Source organism: Furipterus horrens, unplaced genomic scaffold (assembly GCF_987537825.1).
Source record: "Furipterus horrens unplaced genomic scaffold, mFurHor1.1.pri manual_scaffold_5, whole genome shotgun sequence".
NCBI classification, from domain to species: Eukaryota; Metazoa; Chordata; class Mammalia; order Chiroptera; family Furipteridae; genus Furipterus; species Furipterus horrens.
The window spans coordinates 176,177,186-176,192,824 of NW_028327175.1; the positions used below are offsets into that span (position 1 = coordinate 176,177,186).

At 38.7% G+C, this 15,639-nt stretch overlaps 1 protein-coding gene across 1 annotated transcript in view; it reads right to left on the reverse strand.

Annotated features, from left to right (window-relative positions):
• Positions 1-602: 602 nt before the first annotated feature.
• GLUD1 (glutamate dehydrogenase 1) overlaps positions 603-15,639 on the reverse strand; it is a 37,546-nt gene continuing 22,509 nt past the window's right edge. Inside the window, exons 6-12 of the mRNA XM_090278349.1 lie at positions 12,585-12,764; positions 9,109-9,246; positions 8,793-8,930; positions 8,178-8,382; positions 7,279-7,370; positions 2,937-2,999; positions 603-1,978 (exon numbers count right to left, since the gene is read on the reverse strand). Coding sequence (XP_090134475.1) covers positions 1,859-1,978; positions 2,937-2,999; positions 7,279-7,370; positions 8,178-8,382; positions 8,793-8,930; positions 9,109-9,246; positions 12,585-12,764 — 936 coding nt within the window. The 3' untranslated portion in view covers positions 603-1,858. The remainder of the gene's footprint in view (positions 1,979-2,936; positions 3,000-7,278; positions 7,371-8,177; positions 8,383-8,792; positions 8,931-9,108; positions 9,247-12,584; positions 12,765-15,639) is intronic.

Sequence of the window (15,639 nt, forward strand, 5' to 3'; positions counted from 1 at the left end):
TTCCGTTACTATTCTGTCTTAAATTGATAAGTCTGTGGCAAAATGAGTAAAAACAAAATCCTAATCAATGAAACTTCCCTTCATTCAAAAAAGGCACTGCTGCCCTGGCCGGTGTGGCTCAGCTGGTTGGAGCATCGTCCAGTAACCAAAAGGTTGTGGGTTTGATTCCCAGTCAGGGCACATACCTAGGTTGCAGCTCTGATCCCTGGTCCATGTTGTGTACGGGAGACAACCAATCAATGTTTCCTTCTCACATCGATGTTTCTCTCTCCCTCTACTCCTTTCCTCTCTCTCTAAAAGCAATGAAAAAAATGTCCTCTGGTGAGGATTAAAAAAAAAAAAAAGGTACTAAAAAACTTACTTGAGGATATCAGCTTTAATCGCTAGAAAGTTTTCCCCATAGAAACCCTTCCCCAAGAATAGCCATTTATATTGTTCAGTAGAAAGAAACACAAAAAGTTCAAGAATAAAGTTTGTTTGCTCACAATACAGGGGAAAGTAATGTTACACAGGTGGTTGTCTCAAAAATTTCTGAAATCCAATTGTATTTTTATCACCTACTAAAAGAGACACTATTAAATATAAAAACAGAAAACATAAGCTTTGGAAAAGGTAGACTTTTAATAACTGCTTTTATCACCAGGTTAAATCATGCAGTTACAAAGTAGTTAGAAATTTGTGAAAGGGTATTATTGTTAAAAAAAGAAAAAAGCTCATCCTTACATAAATAATATCTAGCACTTCATTGGGACACTACTATTCAAAAGCCCCCGGCAAAATATAACACTCAGCCCCAGGTTGTTTCCAGGCCACTGTGAATAAAGCCATGTGTAGAATGTGAGGCCCCTGAAAGAAGACACAAAATTGGGATGAGTGGGGCCGTTATTGGCAATGCTCAAAGCTGCCAGCCAGGCTCCAAAGAGGGAGCCTAAGAGGTTTTTTTCCCCTGGGATACTCTATTTGAATTACTGTTCAATCAGTTAACACAACAGATTTTCAAAGGAGAAGAACAATTAATTAACATGTTGAGGAGGTTACTGCATTCTTTGGACTATAGGTCATATTCATGGTTAGTAAATTCCAACATTCTTAACAAAAATAGCCTCCATCATTTGCTATTCAATGGCTATTTATGAAGAGAACTTAATTCTCCATTGGGCCTTTTGTTTTGCTGGGCAATATACTATTGATAAGCTATAAATGATACTGTTTTATGTTATAAAAATACTAGCTTTTTTCATTCATCATGTTTATAGGCATTCACTGCTTGAGTCAAGATTAGGCTTATTAAGTGATTAAAGGCAATTTAATTACAGCGGTATGTACTTTAATTTATTCTAAAAGAATAAGAAACAGTTTTTATTTTTGTCTGCAATCTATTGAATTGGACTTTTTTTGCTTATATAAAATGCCAATAATTCACTTGAGGACCATGCTACCTTCTGAAAATGCCACGCATCTGGTTCTTAAACATGTCAAAGTTACAGCACATCTCAGACTTGTCCAGAGCTGCAGCAACATGCAGCTGACTGCTCTTGGATAACAGGTGCTTTCCTGGCCACAGCTCTGACTGTGGGGAAGCAGCTGTGAAGCAAGGCAGTGCAGCCGATAGAGGGACTTTTTATTTAAAGGTAAAATACTGAAATGTCTCTCTGGCATCTACTTGTGGCTTTGTATATGATTCCTTAACCTTAATTTCTTTTTTCTTAAGGGGCTGATTTGGACTGACTTGTTGAGAATGGTGTACATTATCTAATAAGTAATGAGAGAAAGAGAGCTCTATGGTTACATGTAAACTTGTGATAGGTCTACAGATGAAGAGGTGAAGAGGGTAGTGAAAAAGTCAGCAGCAATCCATCTATGTGAAGGTCACACCGGCTTCATTATACACCTTGAAGACTTTCTCAATGGCATTGACGTAGGCAGCTGTTCTCAGGTCCAATCCCAGGTTATACTTCATGGCTGTGCGCATGATTTGCTGAAATGAAGTAGAAAAAACATTGAAGACCACCCCAACTCAAGCATCCAGGCCATGAACACACACACAAGGCACATACGGGCCTGGTACAAGCTACCTGCCACCACTCAGTGCAGGCAGCCAAAGAAACTACTCAGGCAATAGAGGACTGATTCTCTGGAATTAAACACACCATTGTCTAGGTAGCAGTAAGAAGTTGCTCTTCAGAATTTCAGGTATGAGTTGTCTGTGTCCTTTAGACATCCTGTTATCTGGAGTGAATTCACTTGATATACTTTGTGATAATTTAAAAAAACCAAGGAGGAGGTGAGGAAAATGTTCTGGAGTTAGTAGTGGTGATGACTACATAGCTGAGTGAATATACTGAAGGCTACTAAACTGTACACTTTAAATTGGTAAAATTTAAAAGGGATGTCAATTATATCTCAAAAAGTTAACAACAACAAACACTACCTTCTAAATATCTGTTTGTTCTATTTCGACTTAAAGTCAAGTGGAAAGAATTTGAACCTCAGCAGAAATTAATAAAACTGAACTTAAACTGTGTTGAAGGCCTTGAAATAAGGATCAGTTGGTCAAAAAACCTTTTATTTATATCAAATTCTATAGTGAGGTAGCTTTCTGTAGCTATAATGGAGTGTGCACTGAGTTGCAATCCACTTTGGCTATTTGATATTTAGCTACCTGCTAAACATCAGTCCTTCCTAACTTGGTATTATCATTTACTTCCACAAGCCTGGTAAACACACTGAAGACACTAAAAACACCGCTCATCATTTAAGACTGAAAAAGCATGTGTTTCGCTACACACAAATGAGGAACATGTAAAGAGACTGTGGTTTTCCATTGCCGCACATGCAATCACAACCTGTGCTTATGCATACACAATCTGGTGGCTGAGATGACAGGCTACCCTTCATGTCACTAGCAGAAATAAAAATAGCATCTGCACACATACCCGGGCTGAGCGCTCCATAGTGTAAGCTAAACCAGAGTGCACGATGTCTTTCTCGGATGCCCCCTATTAGGAAAAAGAACATAAATTTATAAGATCTTACATGGTAAAACAATGATAAGAGGCAAGTATGAACCAAGAAAGATGAGGGCAAGTGATGAGATCAGCTCTGGCCTCCATTTAAGATACAATTGCACCACAGCAAAAGGTTCCATTGTTCATGTCGCAGTGCACTCACTTCCAGTCTCCAAACAGGGACTCAGTACAGCGCAGAAAGGCATCTGCCCACCTTAACAGCAGTGCTAGGATAGAATCCTGACTCTATATTCAGCAGTGTCACCACCTTTTAGAGCTGGATGAATATTAGCAGCACTAATTAACCTCCCTAAATCTACTATTGTAATAAGGAAACTGTTGACCAGAGAAGTTGGCCAAGTTTAGGAGTAGCTATTTTTAGAACTGGGATACCACCCAGAGCCTCTGTCCACCAATCCAGCTCATCCCTTTCCTATTCCAATTATCTCTTTAAGTCAATTTGTTTCAATAGGATCCTCATTTAATTTGAGTTTTGGAACGCTTTCTCAAATTTTAGGACAATTAACTCTCACCACCACTCCTAATATGACATATATAGCTATCAAACACATATCCTGATACATCAGATAAAAACTTAAAAAGTGGGTCACCAATACAGATGATCTATGCTGAACTTCATTCAATTAATACTCTATTCAATTACGAAGGTATACTTCTATAACATTTGTATCAACTAAGAAACATCTAGGTTAAACTTTCTTTTGTTCTATCAAGTTAGGAAGAAGAAAAAAATCTTGCTTCACAGGTGGAACACTGCTGTTTCTTTGATTCAATCATTCATCCACCACATTTACTGAGTACTTATTATGTGTTAGGCACTGGGACACAGCACAAAACAATAATGAAAATTCTGTTCTTATGGCGTTTATATTTTGCGGGGAAGAGATAGCATATACTTGGGACTTAAAATCATGAGGCTGAGTGAGATCATCAAAATTTTGACTTTGGCCCTGGCTGGGAAGGCAGTTGGTTAGAGCATCGTCACTATACACCAAGGTTGCTAGTTCGACCCTCAGTCAGGGAACATAAAAGAATCAATCAATAAACATGCATAAGTGTAACAACAAATCGATGATTTTTTTTTCTCTCTTTTCATCTAAAATCAATGTACTAAAAACAAAAATTTCTGAATTCAAACAGAGAACTGGTTCAGAAACCAAGTCCCTCCAATGTTAAGCAAGTGGAGAGCTGACAAGGATAGCTAGTGAAGTAGGGAGAAAACCAGGTGAATATGGTATCCTGGAAGGTAAGAGAAGAAAATATAATATTTCAGGAGGCAGTGATCACTGTGACAATAGCTATGGACAGGTGAAGGAAGACGAGGACTGAGAAATGACCACTGGATTTGCCAGTGCTGACGTCACTGGTTACCTTGACAAGAACAGTTTCAATGGAGTGAAGGGCATTAAGAGTAGGTTCAAGTATAGAAGGACTGGACACAGAGTATATACAACTCTTAAGGAGGTTTGCTATAAGGGAAATAAAAATGGCAAGACTTGAAAGAGAAAAAAGGATTAAGATTTGTATTTTTTTAAGACAGCATTTGGTTTACTGATTGAAATAAATGAACAGAGGGAGGGCTACAGATACAGAAGAAAGGAGAAGATCTGCTTGATCTGTGCATTTCTTAATTTGAAAACAGGCCATCCAAAGCCCAGAACAAGACTTGAGCTTAGATGGAAGAACAGAGAGTTGATCTATAACAAGAGGAGAGATGACACAAGGCAGAGTAGTGATACCAGGGGCAGGGTACATGGGGAAGTTCTCTGATTGCTTCAATTTTCTCTGAGAACATATACCAGGTCATGAGTTGGAGTGCAGGAAAGACAGAAGAAAATATGATCTTCATTTAGGAGAATGAGAAAATATATGGAACAGGGAAAAGCAGTATAACTGCTGGGCAGCTCTAAGAGCCTACTTGAGGTTAGTGGTTAGGATCAAATAATCAGCAAGGCCTCCAGCTACCGGGGGTACAGGCATGGAGGGGGCAGAGATCTGGATTTTATCAAGGTTCAGGTGTTAACAAGGGAGTATAATGAAGCAAATCTAGACTAGGGAGTCATCATGATGACAGAGCATGGAATTTAAGTTAGATAAGAAGAGAACTGAAGACAATAGGGGGTGATGAGGGACAGTGAAAAGATGGTAAGGTCAGTGATGTAGGTCCTGAAAGGGCTAGAATATGGCTGGGGAAGGGGGAAGTAGAGAGAAGGAGCAGAAAAAAGACCAGTTTATTATAAGACTCCTACAGTAGGAAAGAGGTGAGAAATAGCACTAAATTCTAAAATTAGAAGCACTGAAAGCATTTGAAAATCGGGAGACCAATACATTGGGCAATGATTATTTTAAAGGATATAAGGAAAGCCACCACAGCTATTTTCCTAACTACTGTATTTTTCGCTTCATAAGATACACGTTTTTCACCCCCCAAAATGGGGGGAAATGCCCATGCGTCTTATGGAGCAAATATTGTGTCACAAACTGTGATGCGTATTACCTGACCTGGGGCTCCCAGAAAACTAGAAGAGTACTTGAACCTTAAAGTCTTTCCTCATTTGTTAATGACAGTGATGATGGTTCTTAATACCACTGTTGACTGATGTTCACTTTACACGGTTGAAATATTGTTATATTTTATTAAATTTTTTAGTACACCATTTGGTTTAGAATATTTTTTTTCTTGTTTTCCTCCCCTACACCTAGGTGTATCTAATGGTCAGGTGCATCTTACGGAGCAAAAAATACGGTAATTAGCTGCCCTCATTTTGTACTCCCTCTGGAGGTTTCAATCTGAGTGACTGGTATGTGCCAGGCAGGTGCAGGGACATGGAGTGACCACTGGGAGTAGCAAGAAGCCCAATGAAGAGCAGCACCAGTCTTGCAAGGCACTGTAGTTTCTTGCGATGGAAGGATGAATCCAGAGGGCACCTTCAGACAAGACTGCAGAGATGCAGTGATACCTAAGCAAGGAGGGGGCCAGGGTGTTTCCAACAGAGGGACCAGAACTAACAAAGACATGGCTCTGGGAAAGAAAAAGACTCATTTAGGAGAATAGTCAGTACCCAGAGTGGCAAAGCATCTTCAAAACAAAACCCTAACTTCCCCCCATGGTTCAATATAGTACAGCGATTCCAACTGGTGTGCTGCAAGAATTTTTGAAACATGCAATACCTGACTATTTAGTTAGAGGCACTGATGTCTTCTCCCTTAGTCTGTCAAATAAAAAAAACAAAACAAAACACCCAACACAACAATAGCCATCAAGTGTGAATGAATCAAAATTATACTTTTTTTTCAGGTTGGCAAAAATATATTTTTGGTGTGCTGCAGAATTACAGTAATTAGATGAAAAAGGTTGAAAATTGCTGATAGAGCATTGTTATTTTCCATGACTATTTCATTTCATAAGAAGATATATTATAACTTAGCTGTTTTTCTGCCATATATATCAAAACTAAATCTTAAAAACTGACCGCACATACAGTTTCAATGACATCATCATGCATGAAGCCATTCCTCTCCTTTAGAATTATCTTCTCAGGATAAATTCCCAGAGGGACATTATTATGTCAAAGGGCAGAAACACTTTAATAATGTTTAAATTTTTCCAAAGAGCTGTACAAATCTGCATTGTTATCAGAATAAAGTTATAATTGCTTAACCACAGACATGGTGGGTATAAGCTCCATAATTGTTTTTGCTAGTTTAATACATTAATTTGCATTTTTAACAGTGAGGTTAAACATTTTTTTAGGCCTATTTCCTCTGGCTTTGTTTTCCATATCTTCTGCCATTTACTAGTGAAAAAGTTCTCTTTGTGATGTGTATGCATTATTAATATACCCTGTTAGCTCATTAACATAAAATACCCTTTCTAATCTGTTTAGCTCTTATTCATGTCCATATAGCAATTTCAGTTTTTCATATAGTTCTATCTAATGTTTACTTTTCAATTCTCTTTATTTCTCAGAAGTTTAAAATAGTTAAAACACATAACTCTTTGCATCACATCTGAAACACTTGGTAGAGTCATTTTTATTGTTAAATTACCAAAAGGAGAACCACTATTTATTTTGAACTAGGATTCTTACTCCATTTTTAGAACATAGTGAAAGAGAAAGGTACAAAGCACACACAAGCCATATAATTAATATCATGTTGACTACAACCTGTCAACTCCGCCTACTTGACCCAAGTCTAAAGAGCAGGTAGGGTGTGTTAAATAAAACTCCATCATAAGCACACTCACCGATATCCTGTCCTGGAACTCTGCTGTGGGCACAACAGGGATAGTCCCACCATGCTTTCCAAATTTTCTTTCCAAACTCTCTTGAACAGACACTATAAAAAGGCAAGAGATGAAGGTAAAACATTGCTAGTAGAAAAAAAAAAAAGTAGAACCAAAATGTATCTGAAACATTACCCACAACCTCAAAACTAAGAGCCTTAGAAACCTTCAACATTAATGACATGAAAGGATTAATTATTTATAAGGAATATAGCACTTGGCCAAAATCCTATATAAATGTGAATTTAGGTCAGTGCTCTGTTTCCATAACACCCATTACCAGGGTTTTTCCTTGGCTCTTACAAAAAGAAATTGCTGAGGGAAAAAGAAACGGAACTAGATGGATCACTTCACCCAGATTCTGAGCGGGCTGAGTGATGAAACTCTGTTGGAGGTCTTGGTCTTATTTCAGCTTCATGAAAATTCTACTATTAACTCTGGAGCCTAGTTTAGTCAAAGAAAAACAGTATTCTCATCAGAAGGCTAAAATATTCTCGACACTAATGGACTTTTACTAAGAGCAACCCGAGGCAGAAATGGGATGAACATCAACATAAATTTCTGGTTTAAAACAATACTCTATCACTAACTTGTAGATTATGTTCTTGGAACATTATACCATAGAACAAATATTTGAATATAAATCTATTTGAGAGAGCTAATATATTGATTACCCATACAGAAACTGTATATTTTTGGTCTAAGACTCATGAGACAGAATAATATAGTTTTCTGTGCTGAAGTTAATTTCAGTTCTTTAGGATTATAAAAGGAAATTAGTCTTCTTAAGTTTAAGCTTTTCCAGCCTTCTAAGCTGGCCCAGAAGATTATTTCTGGAGACCAAGATCATCAGAACTTACTGAGCAAATGGTAGTTAGAATCCCTTTCATATTTGAAGGTCAAACGGCCATAGCTGACATGATTTAGGTTCTTCAGCCACTCAAAGTAAGACACTGTCACTCCTCCAGCATTCAGGTAGAGATCTGGAATAACCATAATGTTCCTCTCCAGGAAAATCTTATCAGCTTCAGGAGTTGTCGGTCCATTGGCACCTTCAGCAATTATCTGTAAGAGTCAGGAACATATAGAAATACCAATACCACCACCAAATCCCCTCCACGGAGTGCAAGAGATGTGCATATATGGGTAGGAAGTTGTAAGGAATAAAGTAATTTGATTTTAAATCAAACTAATAATAAGTCATTTTGCTCTAAAGTATATATAACTTATTTTTCACATATTTCCATTAAGTATTTTTTGGAAGTTTGGTTTAAGAGGAAACCCATGGTGATGGCTGCACAACTCTGAAAATACTAAAAGCCATTAAGTTGTACATTTGGATGAACTGTATGGTATGTGTGTTATATCCCAAAAAATTGCTGTTTAAAAATACGGATACCCAATGAGCACTTTTCTATGACCTTCAATGTCATCCACACTAGTAAGGTTGAACCCAATTTCCATTCTGCTTTTACCTTGGCTTTGATTCTGGGTGCATTGGACTTGGTCAGCTGCTTCTCACTCGCAGCAGGGATCAGTATATCACAGTCAGCCTCTAAGATGTTCCCTTCATAAAGCTTTGCCTTGGGGAAGCCCAGGATTGATCCATGTTGCTGTAATTGATTGAAAATCAGAATTAACAGCTGCACTATAGTTTAAATGCTTATGTTTAGTGCCTATGATATGATGACAAAGTAATCTTTAAAACAATAGAAATAAACTTGAATAGAACTTATTGCAACTCACAACATTCAGTGTAGTTAAATTGTTCAGATAATTAGATTTACATACCAATTTGAAGTCTTCCAGTTCCTTTGGGTCAATACCATCTGGATTCCATATGCTCCCATCAGATTCACCAACACCAACACATTTAGCACCAAAGCGATGCAAATATCTCATCGAGTGCAGGCCCACATTACCAAATCCCTGTAAAGAACAATTATGTATGACACAGAAAATCAAGTTCCAAGCACAGACAGATAGTAAGAGTCATATTCTGACCAATGCATCTGAAATTCTGTTGTAAGTCTCAAAATCCGTTGGTCAAAAGAAACAATGGACTAAATGGTTTCTCTTCAACAATAAATTTTTTTGTTAAAAAATGTGGAACCAAAACTCTTTGTTATCTGTGATAACAAGTCCTGAAGAAGTTTAGTTAGGTGCAACTGTGTTGACTCATAAAGAAATGACAGCGGTGTCAATCATACCACCCAGGTCCTCAGTCCTTGATGATGAGATGTCTGTCCTATGGTTGTAAAAAGGTAAGTCATGAATTGAGAGAAATATGAATTCTATTTTCAAGTAGCACTCAACTTAATTCCTCTAAGTAAAATAATCAGATACCAAACAAATTCTTTTGGTATACCTCTACTAGCTTAAGAGACTTCCTTGTCTAGGAGGATCCAGTCAAGATGGTGGCATAGGCAGATGTGGCTTGCCTCTTTGCAAAACCACATCAAAATTACAACTAAAATATAGAACAACTATCAGCCAGAACCTCCAGAAATTGAGTTGAATGGAAGTCTGACAACTATGGAATTAAAGAAACCACATCCATTGAGATGGAGCTGACAAGCTGGTGCCATACTTGAGACTCCATCAAACTGTCTAACACTGTTTGATCCCCCTTTGAGATCCCTAGGCTCTGCCTCACCCAACTTATGGGCCTATCCAAGCTGCTTTTTCCATATGAATGGCTGGTGTTGGCTCATGCTTCACAACTTCATAAATCCTATTAAACAAGCAACAGCTGGCTTCAGTGAGGTCCAGATCAGGTACTAGCAGCAGCCAGCTTAGATTCAAGCTTGGTTTTGCCTGGGAATCTTGAAGCCCAGCACAAATAGTAGCCAACTCAGATTGCTTTATAGCTCAGGTAGGGTGCCCCGGGCAAAACACAGGTGGGGGCTGACCTTGGGCTGTACCACCTGGGAAACCACAGGTCCAATGCACCCAGGGGACAGCTACAGATCACATCAAAGCACCACCACCCTGCCTCTGCACAGCTGATCCTCCATGAAGGGTGGAGGTTGGTGGTCAGTGGTCACAGCCAATCCTTGCAGCTGACTGGCCTGGGTAAAGCCCTCCCATCGATCTGCCAAGAGCAACCAAGGTTCAACTACAAGGAGAGGGTGTACTCAAGCCTACATGAAGGGTGTACCTCGAGTAGCCGACTTGGGTGATAGGGGAGGTTGTACCACTGGACCACACAGGACACATAAAGCCACACTATCAAGACATGGAGTCAAAGCAGCTCTATGTAATACACAGAAACAAACACAGGGAGGCTGCCAAATTGAGGAGGCAGCGAAATATGGCCCAAATGAAAGAACAGATCAAAACCCCAGAAAAAGAACTGAATGAAATGGAGACAGTTAACTTATCAGATGCAGAGCTCAAAACACAGGTGATCAGGATGCTCGGAGAAATGATTGAGTATGGCCACAGAATAAAGGAAGAAGTGCTTTACATGAAGTGAAATAAAGAAAAATATACAGGGAACCAACAGTGATGGGAAGGAAGCTGGGATTCAAACCAATGATTTGGAACATAAGGAAGAAATAAAACATTCACCTGGAATACAAAGAAGAAACAGGATTCAAAATAAATGAGGAGAGGCCTAGGAACCTTTGGGACAACTTTAAATATACCAACATCCAAATCATAGGGATGTCAGAAGAAGAAAAAAACATGAAATTGTAAATTTATTTGAAGAAATAATGAGAGAAAACTTCCCTAATCTGTCAAAGGAAATACACATACAAGTCCAGGAAGAACAGAGGCCAAACAAGTTGGACCCAAAGAGGACCACACCAAGACACATCATAAATCAAATGCCAAAGGTTAAAGATAAAGAGAGAATCTTCAGAGCAGTTAGAGAAAAGCAGAGAGTTACCTACAAAGGGGTTCCCATAAGACTATCAGCTGATTTCTCAAAGAAACTTTGCAGGCAAGAAGGGATTGGCAAGAAGTCTTCAGAGTGATGAAAAGCAAGGGCCTGGCATGCGACCTAGATTACTCTATCCGGCAAAACTATCATTTAGAATAGACAGGCAGATAAAGTGCTTCCCAGACAAGGTAAAGCTAAAGGAATTAATAATCACCAAGCCATTATTGTATGAAATGTTAAAGGGATATATTTAAAAAAAAGAAGATCAAAACTATGAACTAAATGACAACAAACTCATAACTATCAACAAATGAATTAAAAAAATAAAAACTAGGCAAACAACTAGAACAGGAACAGAATCATAGGTATGGGGATCATTTGTAGAGGGTTATCAGCTGGAATGGGGAAGGGGGAGAAAAAGGGAAATGGTACAGGGATCAGGAAGCATAATTTGTAGGTACAAAATAGACAGGGAGATGTTAAGAACAGTATAGGAAAGGATGAAGCCAAAGAACTTATATGCACGACCCATGGACATGAACTATGGGGGGAGGATTGCTGGAGGGAGGGGGGATACTGGGCAGAGGGGCAAAGTGAAAAAAATTGGGACAATTATAACAGCATAATCAACAAAATATGTCTTAAAAGATACAGTTTCAATTCAAATATTGATCAAAAGAAGTTGGTGATAGTTTCATACAAGGAGGGACCCCCCAAAAACACAGAATTTATTTATTAAAAAATTGTGTATTTATTCTTACATGCTCCAACTTCAATCACCTTCAAAGTATTCTCCATTTGATGAAATACACCTATTGAGATGTTTTTTCCACTGCTAAAAAAAAGTTTTGAACTCGTTAATTTTGATGCCTTTTAGTGCTTCTGCCATTTTTTGTTTCACCTCTTCCATGTCGGCAAAATGTTTCCCTCTGAGGACTTTTTCAACCGGGGAAACGATGACAAAAAAAGTCACTTGGGCCAAGACTGGAAGAATAGAGAGGGTGGCGCATGCGTGGTATGGGCAAGTGTGCTCATAAATCACCCATCACGAAATGGGCAAAAGTGTGTGTTTAAAGAGTCTTCCAAAAACACTCACTGAAGCCGAACGCAGCCTCTCACAACACCAGCTGGTACACTGATACAGGTTTCCTAGAACACTCACCTAGTGGGGAAAGCCTGTATTACAAGGGGCCCACCCTCCAGAAGATAATTCTGTTTTCTTGGAGGGCCCCACTCGTATGTATCTGAGAGATAAACAACCGTTCTAAAAAACCTAAGATATTCCAAAGAATCAAAATTTTAAAACTGCGAAACTAAAAACATTTAATAACTTACTTTATGTATATCAGTTAATTCTTTAAGAAAAAAAAATTTTTACCTGAACAACAAATGTCTTATCTCCAAACCCTGGTGTCATTCCTAAAATGCTCATGTAAGAAGCTTCATTGATGAAGTTTTCAATCCCATGGAAAACTCCCCGGCCAGTAGCAGAGATCCGTCCGTGGATACCACCTTGACTGATGGGCTTACCAGTGACACAGGCATGGGCATTAATATCCTGCGAGAGAAAGTCAAAACTTCAAGATGAAACCTCAAGGAGAATTTCATATAATGAACTAATGCCATGAAGGTCTGAAGCCAAAACACATTCTCATTTAACTATACTATGCTCACTAGGAGTGCATGTGTTTAAGGTACACTTGCATCAAGAGGGACACGCCTTACTTTCCTAGATACCTGTTCTTAGAAAATGCACACAAGCAGCCTATATTCTCCAATGGGAAAAACAGGGTGTTTACGATTTTAACATCAAATAGGTACAAATAACAATGTCACAAAAATAGAGACAGTTCAGCTTAAAACTATTATTCCTTCAATACATACTTAACCCTTCTAAGTCAAGGTACATCCCATCCTTAAGTGTGTTAAAATCTACCATTAAGACTTGTGTATGTCACCAAAACAGAGCTTAAGAAAGGAAGAGGCATGGTGTTCTTGAATGGAAAGACTCAGTGTTGTAAAGGTATTCTTCTGTCAAACTAAATTACAAATTCAACAAAATGCCACTTAAAAACAACTTTAAAACCCACCAACCCAGAAATCTACTTCTAAGAATTCTTTTTTGTGTGTGTATTTAGTATAGTATCATTTAGATTAAAAACAAAACAAAACATGTGCGTAAGACACAGAGGCCCATACCTAAGTGAGCAGAGGACCTCTGGTGTCAGTGGTTCAGTTCAGGCGGTGAAGTGGAAGGGCAACAGTCTTTCACTATCACCTTTCTGTACAATAAGCTGATGTGCAAATATTGTTTAGAAAAAAAGATGAAAGGGCTTGAGAGAGCTTCCTTTTCATGGTGTCAAATATACCATAAACTATAGCAACCAGTGCAGAATAGACAAATGATTAGTGAGACAGAAGGAACTAGAGACAGTCCTGTTATATATAGGAAATCTATATAAAATGAAGAAAGCATTGCACATCAGTAGCTGAAGGACATAACTATTTAATAAACTTAAGGCAATTTGCTATCCATGTGAAACAAGATAAAGTGCCTTACTTCATACCTTATCCCCTACCCTCAATATAATAAGTAAATAAAAAGTAATTTGGTGTTTTTCTGTATTGTTTAAATATTTTTACAGAGATAACCAAGAATTGTATTACTCACATAATTACCAACAGAAGATTAAATTAAAAAAAAAAAGCAGTCTAGTAAAGTGACTTAGTAGTTTTCCCACAGTTGTTTTTTCCACGAATAATTAACACTTATGAATACAGAATTGCAAACGTAGTGCCAAGTGCTTTTAAACAGCGGGAATGCAAATGCTGGAGCTAACAGCAGTCCTCTGTGAGGACAGGCGTGGTGCCAGCACCCAGCTCCCCAGCATACCCAAGTGTCCTGGAAGCTTAGGGAGGAGAATGCATTCTCTCTCCAACACTGGCTCTTCCAGGTGGGGCTAGACCAAAGGAGTGTGGTTTAGGTTCACATCTGGAAATGATTAACAAAAACTATGGCTTCCTGAAGTGCTGATTTTGAATTTCTTATCATTTGAAGAAGAAAAAGTCTGTTACCAGTATAGTCCAAGGTTTTAGCTGGCAGAGTGTCACAAAACTTTCTTTTGCTGTCACCATTGAGAATGAGCTATGAATAACAATATACTGCCTACTACTTTGTATTCTTCAATCCACTTTCTTGCTTAACAAGAACAAAAGAACAAGAGACCATACCCAGAGCTCACTGAAGATAAAAAGGTGACATGGAAGAACAATCTTTCTGGGAAATCAGAATTCTTTTTTTTTTTTTTAAATAATTTACTTATTTATTTGTTTGTTTATTTATTTTATTTCTTTAGAGAGGGGGGAAAGGAGAAAGAGGGAGAGAAACATCACTGTGTGGTTGCTTCTCACTTGCGCCCCCAACTGGGGACCTGATGTGCAACCTAGTAATGTGCCGTGACTGGGAATTGAACCAGCGACACTTGGCTCGCAGGCCGACGCTCAATCCACTGAGCCATAGCAGCCAGGGGAAATTCTTTGAAGTGTCTCATACTGCTGTTTCATTTCAGAGGATTTGTGGAATTGACATGACATATTTATACTTTTTTTTTTGCGCTTACTATGGGCTGGGTACTATTTTAAGTGCATTATATTATTATTGATTTAATTCTCATGACTGTCTCATGAAGTAAGCACTATTATTATTGCCATTTTACATATGAGGAAACTGAGGCACTTGCCACAGGTCAGAGAGCTGGTGTGCGAAGGAGCCAGTTCTAGAATCCAGGCTGTATGCCCATGCTTCCACCACAGATTGTACCTTTCAGGAAATGAGACTAATCTCCAAATTTCTCCACTGGGTGCCACAGCCCCCTTTCTCCCTCTTAAGATGAAAACTCCTCCTCCTCTTCTCAAAGGTTGATCTTTTCTCTAGGGCCCTTTAAAAAATTCTCTAGGCCTTTATTCCCTTGGAAGACTTTGCTACATCGACCATCCTGTATTTCTTACATCACCTATGTCTTGCACCAATGAATTTGTGGCCTAAAGACAATCAAATGCTGAATGAATAGCAGAAATCTTTTTCTTTGGACAACAGTCATCTTTCTAGTTGTCTTCCTTTTGCTTTTCTCCAGTGCATTTTTCTTGAAGTGGAGGCTGCTTTTCACAACCTACTTTTCTCTCTCAACTCACCCTTGCAGTCTGGCTCCCATCTCACTGCTCCAAGGACAAGCCAGTTGCTGAACTGGTCCCTCTTCAGAAACTTCCTCCCTCCCTCCTTCAACACCCACAACACAGAGCCCTCAGCGCTTCTCATTCTTTTGTAACAGTGCTTTCTTCCCTTAAGTCATTTTTCAATTTGCCCATTTGTCTCCAGTGCTAGGGCAGGCTCACATCACCTCTCTTTCTGGGCTCCTGCCCCCCAACAATCCCAT